The following is a 26,934-nucleotide window of genomic DNA, read 5'->3' as shown; positions in this document are numbered from 1 at the left end:
AACACTAGATTCCATCATCCTCAAGGAACTCAGAATCTAGTTGGCGCACAAGCAGAAGAACAGCGATATGTAGTAACCGTATACCTATAGTGCCGGCCTGGACTCAGCGTTTCCAAATCCACTGTTCTGCTCCATCTCACTTTTGCTTCTAACGGAACAACCTTAAATATTAGCCATAATTAATCCATTACTTTAAAGGCTCTTTTATTATTGGGAGCCATTGCTTGATAAATCTAACTATTTCTTCTAAGCAGAAGAAGATAATTTGTTTTATGCCAGTTGTTGAGATCGGAAGTTTTTTAAGGCTTGTGCCCTGGGATGGGCAGCTGTGGACAGAGACACAGAGTCAGGGAGACAGAGAAGGGGGTGGGGGGGCGGTCTTGAGCTTTTCTCCTGTGCTTCTCAGGGGATGTTTTTAGCTGAAGGCCTGCTTGTTCATCTCCACACTTCTAAGTTCCCTTCAGGGAAGAAGGAGGAGGACTAGGTTACCCGGGCTTATCTGACTACTGTTTTCTTATAGTTGGGTGTTCTGGAATCCAGTTTGTCCTTCACCAGCCCTCAATTCTTTTTATTTTATTTTTTTTAAGAGATTTTACTTATTTATTCATGAGAGACACAGAGGCAGAGGCAGAGGCAGAAGCAGGCTCCCTGTGGGGAGCCCCATGTGGGCCTTGATCCCAGGACCCTGGGATCATGCCCTGAGCTGAAGGCAGACGCTCAACCATTGAGCCACCCTGGTGCCCCAGCAGCCCTCCATTCTTAAGAGGAGGACATGGTCAGCATAGCTCTTATTTCCTTGCTGACCTCAGGTTTGTAGTCTGGTGAGAGGCTACCTAAGTGCATGGCTTCTTGATTCGCTTCTTTTCCACTCTGACCTCATAACTTGCATGCATTTAAGAGAGCATCCCATATCCTCCCCATCTACAGATAAAAGAGACAGAAGCCCAGAATGCTGCTCAGGTTCATACTGGGACCTTAACACCAGCAGGCAGTAACTTAGGAACAGAATCATACCTTAGTTTACTTTAAAGAGAGGAACAGCAAAATAGAGACAAAGTTCCAGAGGAAGAAGAGAAAAGTGGTGCTGAGGAGCTGACAAAGGACCAGAAATGGCAGGAAAGAAGGCTCGGGTGTCCCACATGCGCTTGTATTTCCAAGGCTGTTCGGGGGGTACCTGGCCCACATGGAATGAGCGCCAGTGTACTGAGAAGTAAGAACCTTGCCGACGCCAGAAACAAGAGAGTGGCAAACACAGCCCTGTCCTTACTGCCTAAATGTTTGTGGGTCTATTTTTAAAATCAAAGACAAAACAGGCAGTTCTTTAACAGTTTGCCCAGCCAAATAAAAGAGCTCATGCTGTGAACAGCTAAGATCAGAGTTCAAAGGAATTGCCAACCCTGAGGGCGACTGGAGCCCCCGACCTCCAGGTCAGCAGTGTCTACATTCAGAGAAGGGTTTCAGGGCTCCCCTAAGGATGGAGGGCTAGAGGAAGACTGATGGGACCTGCCCAAACCCTGGGGAGGGGGCTTGGCACGGGCTGGGGAGGTCCTGCGAATCTCATAGAGTCTATGGGAGGCCTCAGAAGCAAAGGAAAACAGGCAGATGTTTTAAATAAAAGAGCAATACGTATAAACGGGAAAATGGAAATGGAAATTTGACCTAAACTTAGAGGTAAATAAAAGAAACGTAGTCTGCCTTTAATGCAGACAATCTAACTTTCCAGCAGATGGAGATGTTACCACGTGAAAGAGAAGTTGGGCCAGGTGGGCCCAGCCTTTGCAGAAAAGGATGGTTCGCTTCTTAAGTGAGACACAAGACAGGACCCCTGAACATTCGTAGACTCTGATCTTTTAGTACCTAACACTTTTTAAAAGAAAATGTAGGCCTTACCTCGGTCCCTAATTCAGAGGGTAAGCTTTTTACGTAGCCAGAACCTTGGCTGGTTGTTTCCTCCTGGATTTGGGAGCATTTGGCAAAAATCATCTGTTTTCTAAGCTTTGTGTTTGGAAACCACAGGCAGAAAAGGGTTCTGTTTGTCTTCTAATCAACAGTCATTTGCATTACACTACTTGCTACTCAGAAGTCAAGGTTTCGGGTTTTTTTTGTTTTGTTTTGTTTTTGTCGTCTTTTCTTTTTTTTATTCCTGGTCCCTGGAGATTCCCTGGCGGCCTTGGGCATAGGGTCAAGTTGTTTTCACAGCTTGCTTGCATTTTATTTGAGGCTTCTGAGGACTTGGGCAGGATGCTTTTATCTGCATTTGAAGAATTGAATAGCTGTGCACTGCAAGCTAGCTGCTAGGCATAACTCATTAACATTAAAAAAAAAAAAAAACCTTTCCAAGTGGCTGTAGAACGGGATCTTTTGACAGACAATGTTGTCTGGGTGATCTCAGGTATTAGAGAAACATTTTAGATCAGCGGAGGATGCTGTGGTTGGTGATTGTCTCCAAGGAAGTGGTACCCATGAATCAGGGCTTCTAGATTACATGGCCTTAGGTGTAAAGGGAATAATGTTTTATTTCCCCAGAGTCTTTTTCCTAATGAGATTTTTTTTTCTTTTTTAAGGAACTCTAAATTCCTTCAAATACATCTTCAGGAAAACCGTAATATGTTCTATCTTTCATTTATATTTTAGTCTCAGAATAAATTCCAGGAGGAAGATGAATGAGTCGGTGGGCATGAATTATGTTGCCTGTTATCTGCTTTATTTTCCCAAAAGCATTGGATCAGTCATACCAAGACACCACCTTGACCTCAAATTTGCTTTATGTGTTATCACTGAAACAAAAAGAAAAAGAAAAAAAACCCTTTTTTTTGTTAATTAGCAGTATATATATATATATATATATATATATATATATATATATATATATATATAAAACAAAGGCTTAGAAGTAAATATTATGGTCCAGTCAGGGAGTTTCAGGCATGCGGCTCAGAATCCTCCCGGTCAGCACAATTTAGAAGTATCTTGGAGATTTTCTTCCCAGCCCAGAACCTATTTTCCACATTCCTCTAAGTTCAAGCAAAGGTTACCCTCCGTTGGCCAGGGGGACCTCTTGCTGCCTGCCAGCCAGGGATGTCTGGATCTTCTTTTGATCTTCCTGGTTTTTTTTTTTTTTCTCAACCCAGAGCTATTTAATCTCTCCTGGGAGAGGCAGAGGCATTTGTTATTTGGCCATCAACAGTTAACTGCTTTTGTGGTTTACACACGTACACAGAAGACAAATCAAAACTGCACTCAGGATATCACACATTCTCAGTAAAACCTGAGACTTTCACAAGAACGCACTTTACCTTGTTTCACATAAATCATCCCTTGAATTTGTCCAGAAAGGGGCAATCAATTTGTGTTTTTAACACTCTTGAGGGCTTCTTACATTTCTGCCGCATAGCTGCTTGCTTCACTCCCCCTCACCTTTCCGTGATTCATTCATTTATTTGCTCACCAAACCCGCATGGAGCACCCACTATGTGCCAGGCCCTTTATAGTAGGTAGGGGAATATGGGTGGAGTGATGAAAATGTATCCGCAGTAATGGGGAACACAGCAACCTTCAGGCTTCAGCCGTGCTTTATTGGTTTTGGGTCAGTAATGTCATCTTCGTTTGCAAAGAACGGCTGATTTTTCCATCTACCAGGATGTGTTCCCTTCCAGAAGGTTTTCTGCTGTTCCTCTATGCCCAGCTTCACATGAAAAGGGGAAGAATAGTAACCAGCCAGCAAGTCTCAGTAGGGCAGAGGGACCTGCTAGAATAGAAGGTCAGCCCCCGTTACTGGAATTTGGCCACCAGTTCTAGTTCTAATTTCATTACAGTGTTGAAGGTTTTATGAATTCTGGCATATTGGCCCCATGTTTTTGAAATTGTGGCAAAATATGCATAATAAAAATTTACCGTCTTAACTCTTTGTAAGGGTGTGCAGTTCAGGAGTGTTATGCACATTCACACCATTGTGCAACCCATCTCCAGAAGTCTTATCATCCTGCAGAGCTGTCCAGCGTTAACAAGTAGCTCCCCATTTCCCCATCCCCCACCCCTTGGAATTATTACTCTATTTTGGGTCGCTTCTACTTTTTTGGCTATTGTGAGTGATGCTGCCATGAACATAGGTTTACAAACATCTATTCAAAACCCTGCTTTCATTTCTTTTGGATATATACCCAGAAGTGGGGTTGCTGGTTCATCTGGTTATTTTATTCTTAATTTTTTGAGGAAGCACCATACTGTTTTCCATAGCAACCGTGCTTTTTTACATTCCCACCAGCAGTGTGCAGGTCTTCCAATTTTTCAGTCCTCCCACCTGTCCATTTCTTTCCCTTCCTTTCCTTCCTTCCTTCTTTCTTTCTTTTTTTGATAGTGGCCACCTCTACAGGTATGAGATGGTGGTTCTATTTTTAATAATAAAACAGAAAGAACAACGTATCCTGGGCAATCCCTGCATTTTCAGATAAAAGGATACAAATCAGGAGATGCTAACATTTGCCGCTATACACCTAGTATCAAAAACCAAACAGGGGATCCCTGGGTGGCGCAGCGGTTTGGTGCCTGCCTTTGGCCCAGGGCGCGATCCTGGAGACCCGGGATCGAATCCCACATCGGGCTCCTGGTGCATGGAGCCTGCTTCTCCCTCTGCCTGTGTCTCTGCCTCTCTCTATCACTGTGTGCTTATCATAAATAAAAAAAACAAAAAAAACAAAAAAACCCCACACTTGTTAAAAAAAAAAAAAAAAAAGGATGGGCCCCGTGGAATCTAGGCCAGAGGTTTAAGGGAGCTTATGTTACATTTCCTCTCTGTTTATGTTATCTGGTTTGATTTTCATGAGACTATCTGTTTTTAGTGGACTCTTTGTATGGCTTTAACTGGACAAGGAAAGCAGGGTGGAGGGATTAGAGAAGACTTAGAAATATGGGTAGAACTACTGGAAAATTTCCGGATTGCATAGACAAACTATGGAAAGTTTGACTTTCCTTTACTGAGGTCTACAGGGTTGAATCCAATGATGCCTATTGTGTGTTCCTATGTCTACTCTGTCATATAACCTTCCCCTGACCTCCAGCCCTCTGTACTCACAGGAAAAGACCTGGAATGTCCTTGGTCTAAACCTGTGCTTGCCCATTTGTCAAAGTTTTGCCCTGAGCAGTAGTTTACTCTTTTGGATTATCCAGGGTTTTTTCTTAGAACCCGCTCAGAGTATAGTGGGACAGGGGTAGGTAGTAACTTGGATCACCTGGTTGAAAAGATCAAGTCCTTTCATTCCAAATACATTGGGCATTTAAAGAGAATGCTCTCTTTTTCTGGCCTCTCCTCCAACTTTTTTTTAGGTAATTATGGTTGGCCAAATCTATCCAAAGAATCAGAGCATCAGGCTCTAGCTACAAAGTCAAGGTGAAATAGGGAACTAAGGAAAAGAGCCAATAACCCAAAGGTTTACTGGCTGTGGTTATAGCTGGAGCACATTCTTTCCAGGTAGACACTTCTGTCCTCATAAGTTTTTCAATGAGACTGAGCATGCTTAATGGTGAGAACTTTTACTGAAGGCCAAGTTCATTCACGGAGACTTGGGTGTGTCAGTGGATGATGGTTGACCCGTAGGAGAGTATGGCCCTTCAGAGCATGGGAGAATCTCAGAAGAAGGAAGATGAAACCATTTCTCTGTGCAGATCCAGTAATGAAACTTGCAGGTGGCAATTTGCAAGAACCATAGGACAGAAAGTGGAATGATGAGATCCTGAGCAGCATCTCCAAGGTCTGGCTCCCGAGTCCTGAGGTGCCACCAGAAAGCATGGAGCCACTTTCCCTACTCTCCTTCCAGGCATATTTTAGCTTGGCCATGCTTCTATGACAGTTATCGGAGCCAATTTAAAGAACAGGCAACTGAGGGACGCCTGGATGGCTCAGCGGTTGAGCACCTGCCTTCAGCCCAGGGCGTGATCCTGGGGTCCTGGGATCGAGTCCCACATCAGGCTCCCTGCATGGAGCTTGCTTCTCCCTCTGCCTGTGTCTCTGACTCTCTCTCTGTGTCTCTCATGAATAAATAAATAAAATCTTAAAACAAAAAACAGGCAACTCAGAAGGCCTTTGGGGATGGCCAATCACCAATTAACTACTGGCAAGCAATGGGAATACTATTAATAAAGGCTTGAGACTGCTGGGGACTGGGGACTACCACCAAGCCCATCTTTTCACTGCCAGGAGTTGCCAAATGTCGATAAAGATAGGTATTTCAATGTCTGCAATTCTTATAAAGCTTCCAAACGCAGACATTCCACTACTTCCCTGGGCATCTAGTTTCAGGAGTGAAGGAAGGAAGTGAACGTTTATTGAGTGCCTGGGCTTTTACAAGCGCTCTCTTATGTGATTGTCAGACAAGTCTGCAAGATAAGATCAGAATACTTATTTTAAAAGAGAAGAAAAGCAAGGTTCGTAGACATCAGTCCAAGGACACAAGCTTCTATGGGACAGAACTTGGATTCAGACCCAGTTAAGGACGCTCAGAAACCACGCTCTTTCTTGTACCTGGATGTCTTTTAGTCGATTCGAGAATGCTAGGTAGTTGGTCTGAAGGGCTAGCCAGCGTCTTTTCTGCTGCATTCCTCTGAATACAGTTGCATTTTGAAGGTCCTGATGGACCCAAAAGGCCTTGGCTATGGGGCCATAATGCCGACAGCAACAAGTTCTGCAAAACGGCCTTGGGTCTCAGTGAGATTGAAAGGAAGAAGGCTACACCTCATTTAACTCAGTGGCCACCATCCAAATGGTCCCACAGTCAAGAAGTGGGCTGCTTTTCATGCTGCTTCTGTACACAGCCTTTGTGCTTCCTTTTTGTCTTTGCCCATCCTTTCCCCCCAAATATCACAAAACACTGTTTCAGCCCGAGGTTTCAATTAGGTTCTGGCATGATGAGCTCATGCCACGCTTTGTGTGGCCACGGCAAGAACATCCTTCCCGGTGCTTCCTTTGAGAGGGAGCCGGGGCTGCTGAATTCCCTTTTCATGCTTCCACAAGGGAACCTCCGTTTCTCATTTGTCCAAATCCTTGTTTGTCTTCGGAAAGTGAAATGCTTGCATTTGATTGTGATTGGGATGGATTGATGTCTTTGAAAGTCCTGGAATGAAAGCCAAGCTTACTGGGGGTGGGGGTGGGGGCGGGGATTATCCCCTGCATTCAGTGGAGTTGAATGTGGAGGGCTGCATTCGTTTGGTAAATAGTGGTGGAGGGACCCGCCCTGCCTTTTCCTCCTGCTGGTTGTGCATATTTGGACAGAACGTGTCCTGCCTGCAGAGAGGGCCCAGGAAAAAAAAAAAAAAGTCTCATAGCAAATAAGTGAGGCCTGAAAGGGACAAACGAGGCTGGCCGGTGAGTCCCTTCAGGGTCACAGTTTTCATTGTAAGGTAAAAATGATCACGTTTCACACCTGCCATGGAAATCCCGTGGGCCACCATGCAGGAGCAAATTCAGCAAGCCAGCCTGGACGCGAGCCTGGGTTCTGGGCTCTTGTAGAATCTCCAGGAAAAGGCAGGAGTGTAGCTGGTGGAAGCAGCCACTTGCTGACTTGCTGGGGGCCTTTGTGTCTGTCCCTGTGTTTGTGCATGTGCAAATGGCCCCTTCTCTGTCTGGCTTGCTGTTATTTTGTTTGGAAAGCTCCTGGCTGGCTGTGGCCCTGTCTATTCAATCCCCTCTGTACAGAGGCATGTAAATGAGCTTGTTAATTCAACTGACCAATTGATTAGATTCTTTCTTAATGTGCTTAGCGCCATCCTAGGCACCGCAGGGAGGCGTGAAAGAAGCCCCAGTGAGGTCTCTATCTCTGACCTTCAGCAGCCCCCGTGCCTTGCTTAAGTAAGCCTCCTGTTCTTATCTGTAGAGTTAGAAGGGCAGGTGCTTTCCAGAAGGACTCTTCCTCCTCCAAGGTTCTCTGAGTGAAGTCACCAGAGACAGAAAGACATCAAGCCAGCTAGAGAATAAGACCCACTGTGTTTAAGAAAACAAAAGAGTTATGTGGAAAATATGTCCTTTGATTGTATCCAGAGTATAGTTGCTAGCAAATAAAAATTTGTCCTTTGATTGTATCCAGAGTATAGTTGCTAGCAAAGGCCGTGTTAAATTCGAAATTGGGATTTACTAAAACTTTTTAGTATAAATAGGTCCCACACAATGTGTGTTGTATATCTGAAAAAGTTTTCCACCTCTCCAGGCTGTCTGTCTTACTCTCTGTTGTCTAGCCACACTGACCTCCTTTCTACTCCATCTCCTGCCACGGGCCCTTTGCACAGGCTGGTACCACTGCTTGGGACAGCTTCCTTCTTACACTAATTCTTCCTTTACATTTCAGTTCAGAAGTCACTTCCTTAGCAAAGCTTTTCCTGAATACCCAGACAAAGTCAGTCTCTCTGTTCCATATTCCCTGGGGGACTCTGGCTCTACTTGCCATAGTCAAAGGTGGGGTTTGTGTAGGTATACTAGAAGATCAAGGACATCCTGAAGAGGTGAACAAAAGAAATAGAGCCACGGAGGTGAGAGGGTCCATGGTGTGTTTCCAGAACAGTAAAAAAGAACGGGGGAGTAGTTAGAGACCCAATTATAGAGAACAGTGTCCTTGAAACCCATCTTAGGTAAGATGTTCTGAGGACAGTGAAGCACTCAGGACGGCTGCCGTAAGAGCGGTCACACAGTGAAAGCCACTCTTCGGTGGATGTTGTTAAACCCTGATGGGGAAACTGAGCCCGGAGCCCTCCGGGGGCCATGAAGAAACCTGCTATAGGACAGCATCACGTCCAGCAATCCGTGCTGAGCGCCCTCTGGCTCCCGGGCACAGAGCGCGTGCTGAGCGCGGGCTGTTCACAGAGACTCGGGTGAAGCACAGGCAATGCCCAGCTCACTGGTTTCGGCCAAAAAGTGGAGAAAGATTAGCTGGGCCCCCTTGCAGTTTTCCCCTGAATCCTGAGAATTTGTCATACTAAAAAAAATTCTTTCCCTGAAGCCTTCAAAACTTTCTTCCTGCTGAAATCCCTCTCTCATGTTTTGCCGTGTGTGCTCTTAAATGTTGAGGAGACAGTTTGTGGTAGGTCTACCGCTTGGTTTTCAGGCGTGTGGACTTTTCTACATCTGCCCCCACACTCATGCAGTCGGTTTTTCTGCCGTAGGAACCAGCCCATATTGTGTTCTTATCACTGTGGCTAGTTTTGGCCTGGTGCCACCAGCCTGGAGGACACGTGTCCACACACACGTACACACATGCACACAGACACATAAACATACATTCACACATGCATATTCATGCACCCAAGTGTATACATCATATACACACACTGACATCGTAGCCACACGACACGCATATGTCCACAGCATATACACCTGCACGCACATACGTGCACGCGTATTTCACTAAGATGGTCATAGCAGGTGATGGGAAGTCCAGCCTCTTCCTCTGGCTGTCACCTGCAGAGCTAGCACCCCTTCCTCAGCCTCTGGGTTTCCCTGGCTTCTGAGACTTCTACTTTCCGTGGCATTTGGTCCGGAGTTCTCTGCCGTGAGTTCCTTCCGAGAGCTCTCAACATCCTTACTTCTTGACAAGAAAAGCCCCCGCCACCTCATTTTTCTGGGGGATATGTATATGTTCCATATATTACTATGTCCGGATCCGCTCCGCTAGATCTTGTGTTTCCCCCACACTGAAAGAAACCGGTTATGACCTCCTGCTTCTAGCGCAGCTGTCAGGCTGCTTTCCTGACAGTTGGCCAAGCTGGCTTTCTACAGACAGAACCCACTTCAAACGTTTATTTTTTATTAAATGTAACATGTTAAGATGTAACACTACGTGTCCCACAGCTTGAAGAGTTTTGAACGGCGTGGTGTTTTTTCCATAATGGGATTTGTTTTCAGTCACTTTTTCCAGCCGTAGATTTACTGTGACATGAGGGAAAAAGGAAACCTTTCAGAAAGAGGTTGGGCAACTGGGACGACGTCGGCCTATCCCATTCCCGTGAGACTCTGCGTCTAGCAACTTGCTCCAAACAGGAAGCTACTGCTGTTCTCTGTTCTACTCTCTGGAAAAGTGCAGGCCACGGTGCTTTGTACGACTCTAGACAAGTGTGTTCATGTTTTCCGTGAGAGTGAAGGGCTGTGTGGCCTGGATCTGCCTCTGCAAGCTCACCTCATATCGTCTGCCCTCACCGTCCGCTTCGACGTGGCCTCCGGTGTCCCTCTGCCTTGAGTCCTCTTGTCTCCTCCCCGGCCCTTCACGTGGTAAACTGTCCTTCACGGTGAGAGACTCACATTGGTCTGTGTGGATAGCTAGCGAGTGGCTGCCCTCCCCGTGAGGCTAGGGAAGGACTTGGTCTTGCACTTGCACTGGGTCAGGGACTTGGACTCTTTTGCCAAAAGAGTACCTGGAATAAGGTAGACTCCCAGTAAATATTTACTGAGGGGGCGAATTCATAAAATGAATGAGTGCTGATTGCCCAGACTGTCTTTTTAGAAATATTTAATTTATTTATTCATGAGACATAGAGACAGAGGCAGCGACATAGGCTGGGGGAGAAGCAGGCTCCTCGTAGGGAGCCCAGTGTGGGACTCGATCCCAGGATCCCAGGATCACACCCTGAGCCGAAGGCAGGTGCTCAACCACTGAGCCACCCAAGCATCGCCAAGACTGTCTTATTAACTCACTTATACCTAGATCCTGGCACAGAGCCTGGCACATGGTAGATGCCAAATAAGTGGTTTTTTTGGGTGAATGAACGAGCATTGCTTCATACGTGGTATCCTGTGAAGCACCGTCCTTTACCTCAAGGAGGTAAGTTTCTATTTAGGGACATACTGTGTGCTCAGGTGAGAGAAGCAAGGGTTCAACAGGCGTTGAGAAGAAGAATTCTGTTTCTGGGTCAACCCGTGATGGGAACCCTGCAGACTCACTGCTTTCTAGTGGTTCTGCAGCCTCTCTGAGCCTCAGGTTCCTTGTCTGTCGAATGGGAAAATAACAAGAGCTGATTCTCTGAGTTGTGAGGAGAGGATGGAGTAAAGCCCATGCTGAATCTCACACAGTACTTGGCGTGCTAGGAGTACTACGCAATGAGCCCTGTTAGGTATCGTTATTATTCATTTAGGAGGCCCCTCTGTATTTTAAGTGTGGTGAGGTCGTTGATGAACCCAGTGTGACTCACGCAAGGGTGTTCACTCCTCTGAGCTTCAGTTTTCTGCTATGTAAATTGAGGGGTTCGGTGATAGTTAGGCTCTTTCTAGGTGTGATGTTCTATTTAGAGTAGAGATAGCTAGATCAGTGGGGCAAGTATGGTCTGGGGAAGCTTCCAGGAGTGGGTGGACTGAGCCACATCTGGAAGGTCAAGTAGAACTGATTTAAGCAGAGAATAGAACGTGAGGTGTACCAACCAAGGGGAATGGGGCATGGGGCATTTGGGGGAAGGCTGGAGTGGAGAGGGTCGTCATTTAGGATTTATGGGAAAGGAGTGTAGGTCTCTGACAGGTTCTTAAGAGGGGACCCCCCTCTTTCCTGATGAAGAAAGTTTTGTGGGGTAAATGTAGCTTAAGCCGGATGAAAGGGGAAAAGGTAGGAAGCTGGAATCCGGAAACCCAGCCAGGGGACCCTGTAACTTCCTGGCACAGGCTCATAAGGGCCTGGGCTGGGGTTTAACAGGAGAAGTGAATGAGAAGAGAAGAATCCAGAATGAATGAAAGACACGGCCTGGCAGCAGAGCAGATGGAGGGCGTAAGAGAGATTTTTTTTTAAATTGGAGTTCGATTTTTAATTGGAGTCGATGAGCATAACACCCAGTGCTCATCCCATCAAGTGCCCCCCTCAGTGCCCGTCACCCAGTCACCCCCACCCCCTGCCCACCTCCCTTTCCACCACCCCTTGTTCATTTCCCAGAGTAAGAGAGATTTCTTGAATGCTTGCTGCACTGACAGGAATGTGTCCTGTCCTGAAGAAAGTCATGTTGTGCCCTAGAAAGGCACATCCGTGGCATGGCTGTCAACTCAGAAGAAGACCTGGCGTCTGGCAGCAGAGGGTGAGACCGTCCTCCATGGAAGCTAGGAGCCACGGGGAGGAGGGAAGCGCTAGGAAGGTCTCTACCCACAGTGCTTCTGAAACCAAATGTGTGAGTTTTCCACACCAAGCAATTCTCCAGTTCTCTGCAGACACCAACTAGGTGCCCTACAATTTAATTCACTTCTGCCACCAATCACCCAGAGTTAGTGTAGACCTTCCAGGTTAGAGGCTGTCCCCCAAGCTCATCCCCCACTTCAGATATCATTTGCAGGTACTGTGTCACCAGGTTACTCCTGTCCAACTTGGCTCCAAGTGGGAGGTTCCCATGACCCCCTCGTCAGGTTTGAGAACTTCCTAGAATGGCTCATAGAAGTCAGGAAAAACTGTCTCCTTTCTGTTGCCAGTTTATTATAAAAGGTAGAACTCAGGAAGAGCCAGATGTAAGAAATGCATAGGGCAGGGTATGAGGGGAGGAGCGCGGAGCCTCCACGGCTTCCGTCGGGCGCGCCGCCCTCCCAGCACTGGGTACCCTCGCCAATCCAGAAGTTTTCTAAACCCTGTCACTTAGAGTTTTTTATGGAGGTTCCATTACATAAGCATGAATGATTAAATCATTGGCTATCGGTGATTACCGAGTTTCCAGCCCCTGCCTCTCCCTGGAGGTCAGAGTGGAGCTGTAGTTCCAAGCCTCTAAACACTCTTTGGTCCTTCAGCCCCCATCCTGCAGTTACTGGGGCCCTACCAACAGTCAGTCATGAGCATAAGCTCAGGGATGGTTGAAAGGGGCTTATTGTGAATAACGACCCCCCCCCCATCACTCAGGGAATCACAAGGGGTTTAGAAGTTCTGTGCCAGGAACTGAGGACCAAAACCAAATACATTTCTCATTCTATCACAATATTAGGGCAGGAATAGAAGGAGGGGTCGACAGCCAGCGCTGGTGTCCAGCCCCAGGGCACATCTGTCCAGGGACCTGGGCAGGTTAGGGGCGCAGCCTTAGAATCCACAATAGAAACTGAGGCTACTTTCTGGAGCCACGGGAATGAGGCAGGAAGCAGACTTCCTTTAGCACTGCCCTGGGGAGACACAAAGTCCTGAGATACCCAAGAGATGCAGGGACGCTCAAACTAGCTAGGGAGGTAACTTGGCTACCAGTAGGTTACTTTGGGGTGAGTGGTGCTGAGCTGTAACCCCTTGGCAGGACAGCAGTGGGAAGCCCTGTTGGGAATACATGTGGGCTCCAGCACAGAGTGGGAGGATGGTGGTGCCGTGGGACCAGCGCCTTGGTGTCCCACAGCCCCGGACTCAAAGCCGAGCTCCACCACCTACCACCTTTGCCTTGGGAGCAAGTCACTAAGCTTGCCTGAGCCTCCGTGTCCTCGTCCTCCATAGGTGAGGATCTGCTGGGTTAATATCTGTGATGGGGCTGACATGTAGTAGGTGCTCAATAAACGGTAGACATATAAAAACTGTAAAAGGGGGGCACCTGGGTTGCTCAGTGGTTAAGCGTCTGCCTTTGGCTCACGTTGTGACCCCAGGGTCCAGGGATCGAGTCCCTCATCAGGAAACTTCTTCTCCCTCTGCCTGTGTCTCTGCCTCTCTGTGTGTCTCTCATGAAAAAAATAAATAAGATCTTTAAAAAAATAGAATAGTAAATAAAAACTGTAAAAGATAGGAATAGGTTAGGCAGCCAAATCCAAATGCAGATGCTAAGGAAAGAGAAGCTCCTTTTCCCTCTCTGCCCTTGGCATGACCCGGGCTACACCTGACAGCTCAGAAGGGGAACTTCCTCTTTGCAAGCCTCATGGCTGCAGTCGTGACTGGCCGGCTTACATGCATAGAACTGTAAAGTTTTACTTAGCCGACCATACATCATTTTTTTCATGGCGACTTTGACAATTTGTTCCCAAGGTGTCAGGTAGTGGTATGGTTAGGTCAGGTCTCCCTTTCTCCATCCTGGTTCAATAGTTTCAGTTAGAACAGTGGTTCTCCAAGTGTGGTTCCTGGACCAGCGGAAAGGCATCGCCTGGCAACCTGTTAGAATGCAGATTCTGGGGGCTGCACCCCAGACCTAATAAATCAGAAACCGTAGGCATGGAGGCAGTCCATCAATCTGTGCTTTGACAAGACCTCCAGGTGACTCTGAACACACTAGCGTTTGAGAACCAAACACTTGGAGTGTTGCAGACTAGAACTATGTTCAAGTGTGAGTGATGACGCTAAGAGGGATTTACCACCTGTGGAACATCGAGCCAATAATTTTTCAGAATTTCCAAAAGACATTTCTGTTCACTGTAAATAATCTAGATCTCCAAGCCTATTAAGACTGTCGGTTAAAAAAAAAAAAATAAGACTGTTGGTTAAATAAGATTGAGAGAGGCACTGCATGTGAACTTCTGAAGTTTAATTTTTTTAAAAAAGATTTTATTTCTTCATGAGAGAAACATACACAGAGAGACAGACAGACAGACAGACATTCAGGCAGAGGGAGAAGCAGGCTCCATGCAAGGAGCCCGATGTGGGACTCGATCCCAGGACTCCGGGATCACGCCCTGAGCTGAAGACAGCCAGGCAACCGCTGAGCCACCCAAGAGTCCCTGCAGTTTAAGTTCTCTAGTAGTCACAAGTGTGGGATTGAAGGGTAGGGATGTTAGCAGTTGATAGGCTGCATGTTTTTGCATTTAAGTTTTAATCACAGACTGCTCCCCCAAACAATTTCCTTTTTGGAATAGGAAAAGCTAAGAATGCCGCAGTCTCGTCCCTCTTCTCTTCTGACTTTTTTCAGCACAGTTTTTTTAATTCCAGAGAAGAGTCTGAGCTCTTAGAGGCATGCTCCTCATCTTATTTTCCATAACTTTGTCCTGGAAAATGCAGTCTGGGCGGAAAGCTGTTTAAAGAGTAATCATCCCGGTCAAGTCCAGAATGCAGAGTTCAAGGGCAGACAGATGCTTTGTCATATGCGGGAGGGGTACTGCATGGACAATGCAGTTGGCAGAGGTCGAGCCTGGCTTGGCTGTCCCTGGATTATTCACATCCCCCTCCCCACTGCCCCACCGGCGCTGCAACCTCTGTCCCCCTGCCCCAGCTTTGAGCCAACCCCTTCTCCTTGATGTAAACCCTAAACCCTGCCCATACACTTAAGACTTTGCTCCACGTGTTTCTAATTCGTTTACACTTCACTCATCAGCATGTGTTGGGTGAGCACCCCGCCACGTCCAGGCTTTATGAGCTGCATTTACAAGGCTGCTTTTCTTGAACAGGGATATCATATATTCCACCAAAAAAAAAAAAAAAAAAACGGAACTCGAGCCTGGGAAATTAAGATTTCGGTGCTAAACTTGGAGTGAACTTGTGAAGTTTGAATGGACCTGAAACTCAGCACAGATGTTACCCATTCTCTAAGAATAGCCTTGGGTATTTTTGCACAGAATTTCTCCACTTTTTCTTCCATGCAATTTTCTCCCTGCTTCCACGAGGATGGGAGAATGTGCAGATATGGGAAAGGTGTGAACCTTGCTTCTCGACGCTCTTGCTTCCCAGCTAACGCAAACCTAGCGAAGCTAGCTCAAGGCCAGTCTCCACACCATCGCAACGTTTTTCTTTCCTAGAGAACAGCAGTTGGGTTTGCTGTCCCACTTCTGCAGAGTTCCTGAAAGGACAGCAGGGCGGTTGACAGTTTCGTGTTAATTTTGAACATAGATGGGAGGGAGTCTTCCATTGACAGAAAGTGTGCCGATGGATTCCGTTTCTGGAAACTTAAATTGTTGGACTTGAGTGTTTGACGTTCTTTTAATTTTTTATTTTACTTTTTTAAAGATTTTATTTATTTATTTATTTATTTATTTATTTATTTATTTATTTATTTATTGACACAGAAAGAAAGGCCAAGACACAGGCAGAGGGAGAAGCAGACTCCCTGCAGGGACCCTGATGTGGGACTCGATCCCAGGATCCCAGGACCATGACCTGAGCCACCTGGGCATCCCTTGACATTCTTTTAAAAATTAACTTTAAAATTTTTTTAAAAATTAAAATTAAAATTAAAAAATAAAATAAAAATAAAATAAATTAACTTTAATCATTTAATCCCAGATATGTAGGGCATATATTTTATAGAAACAAATATGTCAAAAAAAAAGAGAAACAAATGTCCACAATCTTTGCCCCTCCTCCATTATTTCTTACCCCCCCCCCAACTATTTTAGCTGTTCTTTTGATTTACCCTCATATCTGTAAGTACTGCTTACATTACTTCTGAATTTTTCAGTCCCAGGTGTGTTTTGTTGAACATGAGGATGGAGCCCACTTTCACCATCCTCTCCTTCCGCCTCAGCACACATGCACACTCCCATCCCACCCTCTCTTTGTGTAATTATGTTTTAGCTTTGGTTTGATTGGTAACCACTGCTTGCAGAACAACCGTGTGCACGCTTTTCACAGCTGAGCCATATGGTGGACTAGCTTGGGTCAGGTCTCCAGGATGCCAAGCCTAAGGCAGAGATTCATGTCCGGTGTGTACTGGTGAGTGATCCTGGAAGAAGACCTGTGAGGGTGTGAGATGCAGAGTGGGATGGCTCTGAGCTGGGCTAGCTTGCAGAGTTACTCAAAACTGAGACCCACTCAGTCTTTGTGTGACCACAGAGACCAGTTGTTGGGAGGTCCCTGGGGAGGAGGCTTAACCTTGCAATGAGGCGGCTCCCTTAGGCTGAGAGCAAGTTCCAGAAAGATACAGCTGTGAGCTCCCAGCAGGTGACGCCCCCAGCTGCTGGGGGCAGGAAATGGGGAGGTTTGACCAGGATTGGGGGCTGTTGGTGGGTAATCTGGGCTTCACACTGCAGCATCCATCCATGTGCTGGGATTACTTTTCTCTTCCTGAAATCCTTGTTTTCTTTGTGGTTAATAAATACCTTTTTCTTTTTCATTTGTCTGCTTTTCTATGTACCTCAGACTAACGTAACCTCAAGCACTTCTGAAATGTGTAAATCTTCTATCAATCACTTGATATCTTGATATTGTAAAATATCAGTATCTTAAAGTTGATTGTATGTTTTATCCATTTCACCTTATCCTTCTCTGCCTCTTTTTTTTTAAGTAGTGTGGAGCCTAACACAGGGCTTGAACTCACAACCCTGAGATGAAGACCTGAGCTGAGATCAAGAGTCAGACACTCTACTGACTGAGCCACCCAGCCACCCCTCTCCGTAATCCTTCTGACCTGCTCTAGTCCTGGCTTAGTGCGCATTTGTCTCAGCAAGGCTCCCTTTCACCCTGGTCCTCAGAATTCCCTCTTGCTTCTCTCTTGAGTTAGATCTTTTATTTCCTGGATCCCACACCTTCTAGAAGGATCCACACCTTCTTTGGTTCTTTCATTGTGGTACAATGTGTTCTCTAGGAAGTGTATGTCAGAAGTAAATTGTACAAGAACTGAATTTCTGAAAATGCCTTTATTTTTTCTCAAAGGTTGATAATTTGACTAGATATAGAATTCTAGTGATTGATATAAAATTCTAGAAAGGACTTTCATTCAAAAATTACAAGCCATTGCTCAATTATCTTCTAGCTTTCAAAGTTGCTGTTGAAAAATGCAATACCATTTTGTTTTTTTTTCCTCTTTGGTAGTCTGTGTTTTCTTTGTCCCAAGTGTCTTAAAGTTTCACAGCCATGTGCCTTGGTCTTGTTCGTTATCATCCCTTCATTAGGAGACACTTCTTATGTTGCTACAGGTCTTGCAGACTATGCCAAGAATGCAAGGCTTTACCCTCCCTAAACCAGGTCCCTTCTTAAGGTCGTATTTGCAAGGAGCAACCTTGAAGGATGAGATACAGCTTCACCCAGGACAAAGAGCAGGGCTCCTATTGCTTCCCCATAAATGCAGCAGATTCCTCAAGCCAAGAGTCCCTTACCTCATCCAGGCCCTGGTGCATTGCCTCTGTGAGACTTGAAGGCAAGGGGAATTGGTATAAACATACTGATGCTCATGCTGCTGGTTCTTCCAAGAGCAATGAAGTCCTTTCTCTCTGACTCACGAGTCTTGTATCCTCTGTCTATAACCATGAAACAGTCAGGCTAACTTATTAATTATAAGTAGGGTAAAATCAAATCTTACCCTTAACATCATTATTGTCCTGGACACTTGGTAAACTCTGGAGACAGAAATTTTCTTGATGATTTATTATTTATTTGATGATTTCCTGGAGATCTAGGAAGCTAACTGTTACTGCTGTTGCTGCTGCTGCTTTTTTTTTAAAAAAAAAAACTTTATTCAGATAAAATTCATATACTGTAAAAGCCACCAATTTAAATACTACAGTTTAATGTTTATTAGTGTATTTCGAGAATTCTGCAACCATTACCACTAAATAATTTCAGTATGAACCTCAAGAAGAAAGTCCATACCCATTAACATTCACTCTACATTCTCTCCTCTGACAACTGCTAATCTACTTTCTACCTCTATAGATGTGCCTATTCTGAGCATTTCATCTAAATGTAGACAATGGGTGACTTTTTGTGACTGGCTTCCTTCACTTAGTACAACATTTTCAAGATTCATACATGTCATAGTACATATCAGTACTTCTCTCTTTTCTGTTGTTGAATAATGTATTGATACACCATATTTTGTTTATTCATTCATCAGCTGAGGGACATTTAGATTGATTCCACTTCCTAGCTATTGTGAGTAATACTGTTATGAATATTCGTGTACAGGTTTTTTGAACTATGCTTTCATTTCTCATAGGTATATACCTAAAGTGGAATTGCTGGGTCATATGGGAACACTGTCTAAAATTCTGAGGAATTGTCAAATGTATTCCAAAGAAACTCTTCCATTTTAGAATCCTATGAGCATTGTACAAAGGTTCTGATTTCTCTACGTCTCTTCTTATTGTCTTTTTAATTTAAGCCATCTTAATATGTGTGAAGTGCTGTCTCATCGTGGTTTTGATTTATTTCCTAAATGACAAATAATATTGAGCATCCTTTCCTGTGCTTAATAGCCATTTATATATTTCCCATGGAGAGCTGCCTATTCAAAATCTTTGCCCATTTTTTAAATTGAATTGTCTTTTCACTGTTGAGTTATAAAAGTTCTTTATAGAGATATAGGTGTCTTATCTGATACATGATTTGCAAAAATTTTGTTCTGTTCCTTAGGTTGTCATTTCATTTTCTCAGTGGAGTTCCATGATGAAGCCCAGTTCATCTATTTTTTTTTTGTTACTTGTGCTTTTGATATCATATTATTTAAGAAACCATTGATGAAATCACTATCATAAAGACTTATGCCTATGTTTCTCCTAAGGATTTTTTAGTTTTAGCTCTTACATTTAGGTTGATGTTCCCTTTTGAGTTAATTTTCATATATGGTGCGAGGTAGGGTTCCAGCTTTATTCTTTTGCATGCAGATATGCAAAGTTGTCCCAACATTATTTATTACAAAGACTATTCTCCCGTTGAATTGTCTTGGCACTCTTGTCAAAAATCAATTACCCTATATATAAAGGTTCATTCCTGGATTCTCAATTCTATCCTGTCCAATCTATATGTCATGCCTTATGATATCAAACTGTCTTCATTGCTGTACTTTTGTAGTAAATTTCAAAATCAGGAAGTATGAGTGCTCCAACTTTCTTTTTGCAAGGTTATTTTGGCTGTTGGTTCCTTGCATTTCCATATCAGTTTTGGGGACAGCTTGTTAATCTCTGCAAAAAAGACAGCTGGTAAATTGATTGGTACTGTGTTGAATCTATAGATCAATTTGGGGAATATTGACATCTTAATATTAAGTCTTTTGATTCATGAACATGGGTTGTCTTTCTATTTATTTAGGTCTTCTTAATTTCATTCAAAAATATTTTGTAGTTTTCCATGTATAAATCTTAAACTTCCTGTGTTAAATTTATTCCTAAATATTTTATTCTTTTTGATGCTATTGTAAATGGAATTATTTTCTTAATTTCACATTCACCTTGTTTATTGATAGTGTATAGAAATACAGTTGATTTTTGCATATTGATCTTATATCCTGTAACCTCGATTAACTTTTTATTAGTTCAAATAGATTTTTTTGGCATATTAAAAATTTTTTTATATACAAGATCAGGTCATCTGTGAATACAGGTAGTTTTACTTATCCTATAAGTATATAGGTGGAATGTTCTATAGACAGCTATTAGGTCTAGTTGATTTATAACGCTGTTCAAGTCTTCTGTTTCCTTGCTGATCTGTCTAGTTGTTCTGTTCGTTATTGAAAGTGTGGTGTCAACATTTCAAACTATTTTTGTTGAATTGCCTATTTCTCCTTTCAATTCCTTCAGTTTTAGCTTCATGGATTTTGGGGCTCTGGTGTTGTCTTCCTAATGGATTGACTCTTTTGTCATTATAAAATGCTATTTTTTTAAAAGATTGTATTTATTTATTCATGAGAGACACAGAGAAGAGGCAGAGACACAGGCAGAGGGAGAAGCAGGCTCCCTGCAGGGAGCCTGATGCAGGACTTGATCCCAGGATCACGACCTGAGCCAAAGGAACATGCTCAATCACTGAGCCACACAGGTGCCCCTAAAACGCTATTATTTGTCTCTAGTAACAATTTTTATCTTAAAGTCTATTTGGTCTGATATTAGTATAGCCACTCCACCTGTCTTTTGACAGTGTTCTCATTGATTTTATCAAAGACTCAATTTTCAGAGGCTTTGAGCTAACCATTCTGGAAAGTGGAATCCCTAACTACTTCTTAACCACCTGTACAGATGAGTTTTCTGTGTTTAGGCCTACTTTCTGCCCTATGTAAAGTTATTTCTTGGAGATGCAACAATATTAGGTAACTTCATTGCTTTAATTCCTGCTTAGGATCAGTTTTCTTGGGTCTGCTATGTCATTTGCATGGGTCCTTTTGCTTCCAAAATTCTGTAACTGTTAACTCCTTCTCTATTTCTTCATCCTTTTTCACCTAAAAAATGTCTTTATTCTTGGGGTGCCTGAGTGGCTCAGGTGATTATGCATCTGTCTTCAGCTCAGGTCATGATCTCAGGGTCCTGGGATTGAGCCCTGCATGGCTCAGCACTCCCCCTACTCAGCAGGGAGTCTGTTTCTCCCTCTCTCTCTGCCCCTCCCCCTGCTCATATTCTCTCTCAAATAAATAAATAAAATATATTTAAAAAAATAATCTCTTTGACTCTTGTATCAGTGGGTTTTCCAAGGGAACACAGTTCAGTGAGTGATTTAAATATTTAACCTATTATTTGAGGGTAGCTTTAGCTGTTAGCTGCTTTAGTCTAAGTAACCTGAATTTTCTTGTGTAATTTGCAGCATTTTTTTTGTTGTTGTTTAATGATAAGAGAATTTTTTTTAATATCAGGGATCCAGATACCTGGCAGAATTCTAAATTTAATTACAGATAGTACTCATATTACCTTTGAAATTTAGGTGTGGAATTTGAATATCTTTGATTCACAGTAAGAATAGTCAGCTGCTTCCAAGGCTTCGCACTACTTGATTTTCCTTAGAGCAGGGGCTCCCAAATTTGAATGTGCACCAGAATCACCCTGAGGGCTTGTTAAAATACCACTTGCCAGAGTTTCTGATGTAGGAGCTGGAGATAAGGCTCCAGAATTTGCATTTTCAACAAGTTCCCAGGTGATGCTATACTTCTGGTCCTGGGACATACTGAGAATCACCCCCTCAAGTGTGTGGAATAGAAAAGTGTTCCCTTTTGTGTGGGGAGGACATTTAGGGATTAGATGAGAACAGAGAGGAAGAGCACTAAGAGAATCAGGGGAAGAAGGATGTGCCCACTTCGCTCCCAGCCCATTGCTCCTTGCTCATGACCACTCTTCTGTTTTCCTCCTCTCTCTGCACTGATAAAACCATGACAAAATCTGCTTATAGAGGCTCTTGGCATGAGAATTGTATCCATGGGGGAAAAAAAGGAACAAAGTGATTAACCATGAAAAACCTTAATCTGAAGTCCTGCAAATATATTTTTATGTGGAATTTGGAAGTGGCTGGGAAGTGTATGCAGGGCCAAGAAAAGTCAGTCCTTATGTACTTTGGTGAGATGCACCAGATTGAGTATTCCACCTAAGGCAGCAGGATTCTAGGCAATTCTGTGAGGCAATCCCCTTGTCTGCAGGTTTCACTTCTTTGCTAGAGCCTCCTTTTTCCTTCTTGCAAGTCTGAAAAGGCAGGGACACTGTCAACCACATCGGCAGAGGGCCAGACCTAGTGGCTGGTTTGGACCACAGATAGGAGGAGCTCAGACTGGAGGCCAGGCCTCTAGGTTGTTTCCGTGTAGCTGTTCAGAGATTCTTTCATCATTGTCTCACATTCAGCCATACTTTTTGTCCTCAGAATGTTCTTCTGTAATATGGTTGCGAATATTGAGAAATAAATGTGGCTGCCAATGATAGTATCCCAATGGCTAGAGGAGTTGGGAGAAAGCCAAGAGAAGTGAGAACTCAAAACCCTGGCCTTGTATGAGGCTGCCTTTCAGACACTTTTATTACTTAAAATGCAATGCACCTGGTAGTTCCTGCTGTCAACTCAGAAAGTGAGGAGCTGGGAAGGAGAAAGCAGAGTCTGGGTAGATAGATGACCTGAGAAAGCAAGCTTTGGAGCCTTGTTTACCTCTAACTTGTCACCTTCTTTCTTAGGCCTGTTATGGTGTTGTGTTTTTAATCTACAAAATGATGGCTTGGTTTTAGATAATTCCCAAAGGTGCTTCCATCTTTGATATTCTTTGATTTTCCCAAGATCACCTCTTACATCTTTTGGGCAGCCAGGGTAAGAAACCCTGTCTCTTGACTCCAAAGATAGAGCTCAGAGTACATAGAAGATTCAGTGTTCCCTAGTCCCAGAGGCTCCCAGAGGTTATTTCCTGTTAGCAGTTTTCAATGGCTTTGGAGAGAAGTTCATTGCTATGACAGTGAGACAGCCACACTGGGGAAAATATGATGTATTGTATTGTGTAGGAAAAAGTCAGTGTTATCCAATCCAGTAATCAGATTTTCAGACAAAAGCATGACCCTGGAGCATGCTGTCTATGGCTAAGCATAGCATTAGTCTTGTCTCCAAAAACAGTTAAAAAAACCATTGTGTACTTGGCTTGTCTGTCTGTTTTGGATATGGAAATAGGTCTCGCCTGAAAAATTTTCTAATTCTTATTTTGAAGGCAGCTACATTGCTCTGAAGATATTGATTATAGCAGTAATTAATTTAGCATTTATTATGAAGCATTGACTGTGTGCCAGGCTCTGGGTAAAGTAACAGGAATATAGAGAAAGACTCTATAGGGGAGAACTGGTCAGGGGAGAGGAGAGAAAGGCAAAAAAAAAAAAAAAAAAAAAGCCCGTATTTATTTATTCCTTCCTTCCTTTATTCCTCAGGGATTGTTGGAGCATTTGCTAGGTGCCCACCTCTGTACTGTGCTGGGGATACAAAAGTGAATGCAACAGACACATCCTTGTGGTCCCCAAGACTACGCTTCAGCAAGGTTTACCTTATCATGGAGGGGGCCAGATCAGATGGGTGGGTGTATAGGCAAGATCGAGATCCATGGAGGGCTTCCCAGAGGAGGTGACCTGGGAACTAATGCCAAGTAGAAACAGATACTAGCCAAGAGAGGCAAAGGCAGAAGGAACAGTTAAGCAATGGCTGGGTAGAGGAAGTGCTTAGTTGGGTACAGACCAAGGATTTAAGGAGGAATAGTAGGAACCAAGAAAGCAAAGGTAGGCAAGGTGAGGCTCTGTTTTATCTCTTGCTAAGAACTTTAGACTTCCACCTAAGGTGATGGGGAGATGACTTAAATATTGCATAGTGGAGGAATTATTACAGGAAACTCCAGCTGTTTTACAGAGCATAAAAGTGATATAACTGCATAAATAGTAAAACAAAAATTTTAAAGCAGAACATAAAAATTGTGGGCTCACTGTGGTTGCTGATAAGTGAGATATAATCGTGATTATATTAAAGCATGGGAGGATTTCTAAAAGCAGAGTCTATTATTTGCGTTGGGAGATTCTTTAAGAATCCCTTTATGATAACTGCTTAACATCGGATCTCTACTGCATGCCAGTAGATCAAGACCCAATCCCATCCCTCAACCATCAGATATTGGGAGATGTCATAATGTCAATGCAGATTTAAGAAATGTGTGATTATGGGGCGCCTGGGCGGCTCAGTCAGTTAAGCGTCTGCCTTCGACTCAGGTCTATGATCTCAGGGTCCTGGGATCAAGTCCTGCATTGGGCTCCCGCTCAGCAGGAAGTCAACTCCTCCCTCTCCCTCTCCCTCTGCCCCTCCCCTCCTCGTGCTCTCTCTCTCAGATAAAAAAGTAAAATCTTAAGGAAAAGAAGTGTGTAAATATGAAACATCCAGCATAGACAAATCCACAAACAGGAAAGGGACTGATGGTTGCCAAGATCTGGGAGGAGTGACAGTGAACAGGTCCAGGGGTTCTTTCTGGGATGATAAAAATGTTCTGGAATTAGTGGTGATGGCTGTACAACACTGGGAGTATACTAAAAACTGCTGAGTTGTACACTTTGGTTAAAATGGTTCTTTTTATGTTACACGAATTTTAGCTCGGTAAAGAATACTGGAAGAAAAAAAAGATGTTTTTTGTTTTGTTTTTGATAGTGAAGGGCAATCGGAAGTGTGAGCTGAACTGCCAAGCAATGGGCTACCGCTTCTACGTTCGGCAAGCTGAGAAGGTCATTGATGGCACCCCCTGTGACCAGAATGGCACGGCCATCTGTGTGTCTGGGCAGTGCAAGGTAAGTGCCCAGACCGGGTGTCTGCAGCTCATTCTCTGGGTGTTTGTTCTGGAAATGTCGACTCCGTTGTGTGTTGCCAGGCTGCCCCATCACCTCCCCACAGCCCACGGAGGCGCTGGACCATAGGCCCCGGGAGAAGTAGGCTAAAGCAGGGCCGCCTGGTCCTCTCTGGGTTTTTGATCTTAGGACATCACCACGGCTCGGTCTAGCTTTTCAAGTATTAAGTGATGTGTTATTTCCACCACGTGCATCAAAAGGGACCCAGCGATCCTTCCTCACCCCTGAAGTGGAGGTTATTGAAAAGGCCCTGCCGGGCTGGAAAACTGGTGGCATCACGAGGGTGGCATTTTAAGGACCGTGTGTATTTTATCTTGCCTCCCAGCAGATGGAGCAGGCTTCCAAGTGAAAGGGGTCTAGTGCCTTTTAGAGCAGAATTATACCTGAAACAGGATATTTTCAGCCTCTCTGGACTTGAGAAGTCTGTTCCAGGAACTCCCTGCCCCACATTCTGCAAACACTTGGGGCTTGAGAGCATCCTTGTAGGGTGCTAACCTGTGACATAAAGAACCACCTGGTTAGAAATAGGCACCCTAGATGAGATGGCACGGGTCCCATAGCCACATTGATTTGGGCCTGGACTGCCACCCTTCTTGCATCTGTAAACTTCATGACTCTTCGGAGCCCAGACTAAAACACCACCGTAATTACCGCTCCATAGCTGGCAGGCTTGATTTGCATCAGAGGAAGAGCTCTTTGGTTCCCGTAATACCTTAGCTGTCGTTGTTTAGTAGAAGAGCTACTGAGGTGTCATTTATAAGCACCGCCTTCTCCAACCAGACTTTTTTTTTTTTTTTAATGAGATTTCAAATAGGATGCAAAATGACTTATTCAAGCAGAACAGATGTTTTCAGATTTTCGATGAAAGCTAAAGGAACAGCTGTCATCTGATATCTGAGGAGTGTGAAGGGTCTCTGGAAGAGCAAAACCCAAGGGAAGTAGGATGAGGTGTGGAAGAGGCAGTGATGGGAAGTACAGCGGCAGCTCAGACCCGTGGCTGGCCTCCCATTTTCTACCACGGAGTTCCACATGCCCTCTCTGTGGCTCGCTGACCCCAGATTATACCCAAGAGGGTTCTGTAGAGGTTTTGATCTCCAGCTCACCTGGTCTCTGTTTCTGAATATGACTGAGCCTGAAATGGTGGGCCTTGCAGCAACCTAGCTTTGTCTTTCAGGCCGAGTCAGAGCTGCTTCATTTCCCGAATACAGGTGCACACTGCCAGGAGGTGGTGTAGTGTAATGGTTAAAAACATGCCCTTAAAAAAAAAAAAAAATGCCCTTGGAAGTCAGACCTTCTGGATTCAAATCCTGCCTTTCTACCCTGTGATTTACTGCATGATCTCATGCAGGTTACATAAGGCTCTCTGTGCTTCTCGAATATGAGGAGGGTGGTGCCTACGGCCTGGTCTGGCATGTAAGCATGCTGACATCTATTAGCATCAATACATTGTTTACGTCCACACACGTCCTGTCATATTTGAGTTTCCTATGCAAAAGCCTCTTCTTTGTTTATCTCCTTGTTGGTAGATTGCAGATTTGTGAGACTCGCATTGTCTTTTGTGAGATCACTATAGGTTGAATTGCCAGGGGATTGCAGATTCTAATTGGGCAGGTCTGGGAAGGGCCTGGGAATCTGCTTTTCCAGCAGGCTCCCATGTGATGCTGATGCTGCTGGTCCACAAGTAGCAAGGTTTTAAAGGACGCTTTGATGAAAATACAGTTAGCCCAGTCTCAGAAATGTAAATGTAGAGTGGTATAATGACTTGGAAGGAAGAGGAAATGTGGTCTCATCCCACTGGAGGAGCATGTTTTCCTAGTGTTGCATTAAATGTCTGGGACTCTATGATATGAAGGAAAAGCAAACACTTATAAGGACATGGGTATGGATTCTAACCAATCGTCGAAAACCAGTCAGACCATAGGATGGCACAGTTTGCAGATGATAATTGCTAAACGATCGGGACAGACATTCCCCAGGATGTGAGTAGATTAATAGGAATTTGATGTTACAAGGACCGCTTTGATATTGCTCCATGTTTGTTGTCTGTGCACTTGTCTGACATTTCCTCCAACGAAGTTGTTTGGAATCAC

The 26,934-nt window shown here is 44.3% G+C and overlaps 1 protein-coding gene across 3 annotated transcripts in view; it reads left to right on the top strand.

Moving 5' to 3' along the window:
* THSD4 (thrombospondin type 1 domain containing 4) overlaps positions 1-26,934 on the top strand; it is a 575,779-nt gene that overhangs the window by 234,844 nt on the left and 314,001 nt on the right. For all 3 annotated transcript variants that reach the window (XM_055320025.1, XM_055320026.1, XM_055320024.1), the window contains one exon: positions 24,651-24,787. In XM_055320025.1, the coding sequence (XP_055176000.1) occupies positions 24,651-24,787 (137 nt within the window). The remainder of the gene's footprint in view (positions 1-24,650; positions 24,788-26,934) is intronic.

Source organism: Nyctereutes procyonoides, unplaced genomic scaffold, assembly GCF_905146905.1.
Source record: "Nyctereutes procyonoides isolate TBG_1078 unplaced genomic scaffold, NYPRO_anot_genome, whole genome shotgun sequence".
In the NCBI taxonomy this organism is placed as follows: Eukaryota; Metazoa; Chordata; class Mammalia; order Carnivora; family Canidae; genus Nyctereutes; species Nyctereutes procyonoides.
The sequence above is the reverse complement of the archived record's forward strand: the minus strand, read 5'-3'. Positions and strand labels throughout refer to the sequence as shown.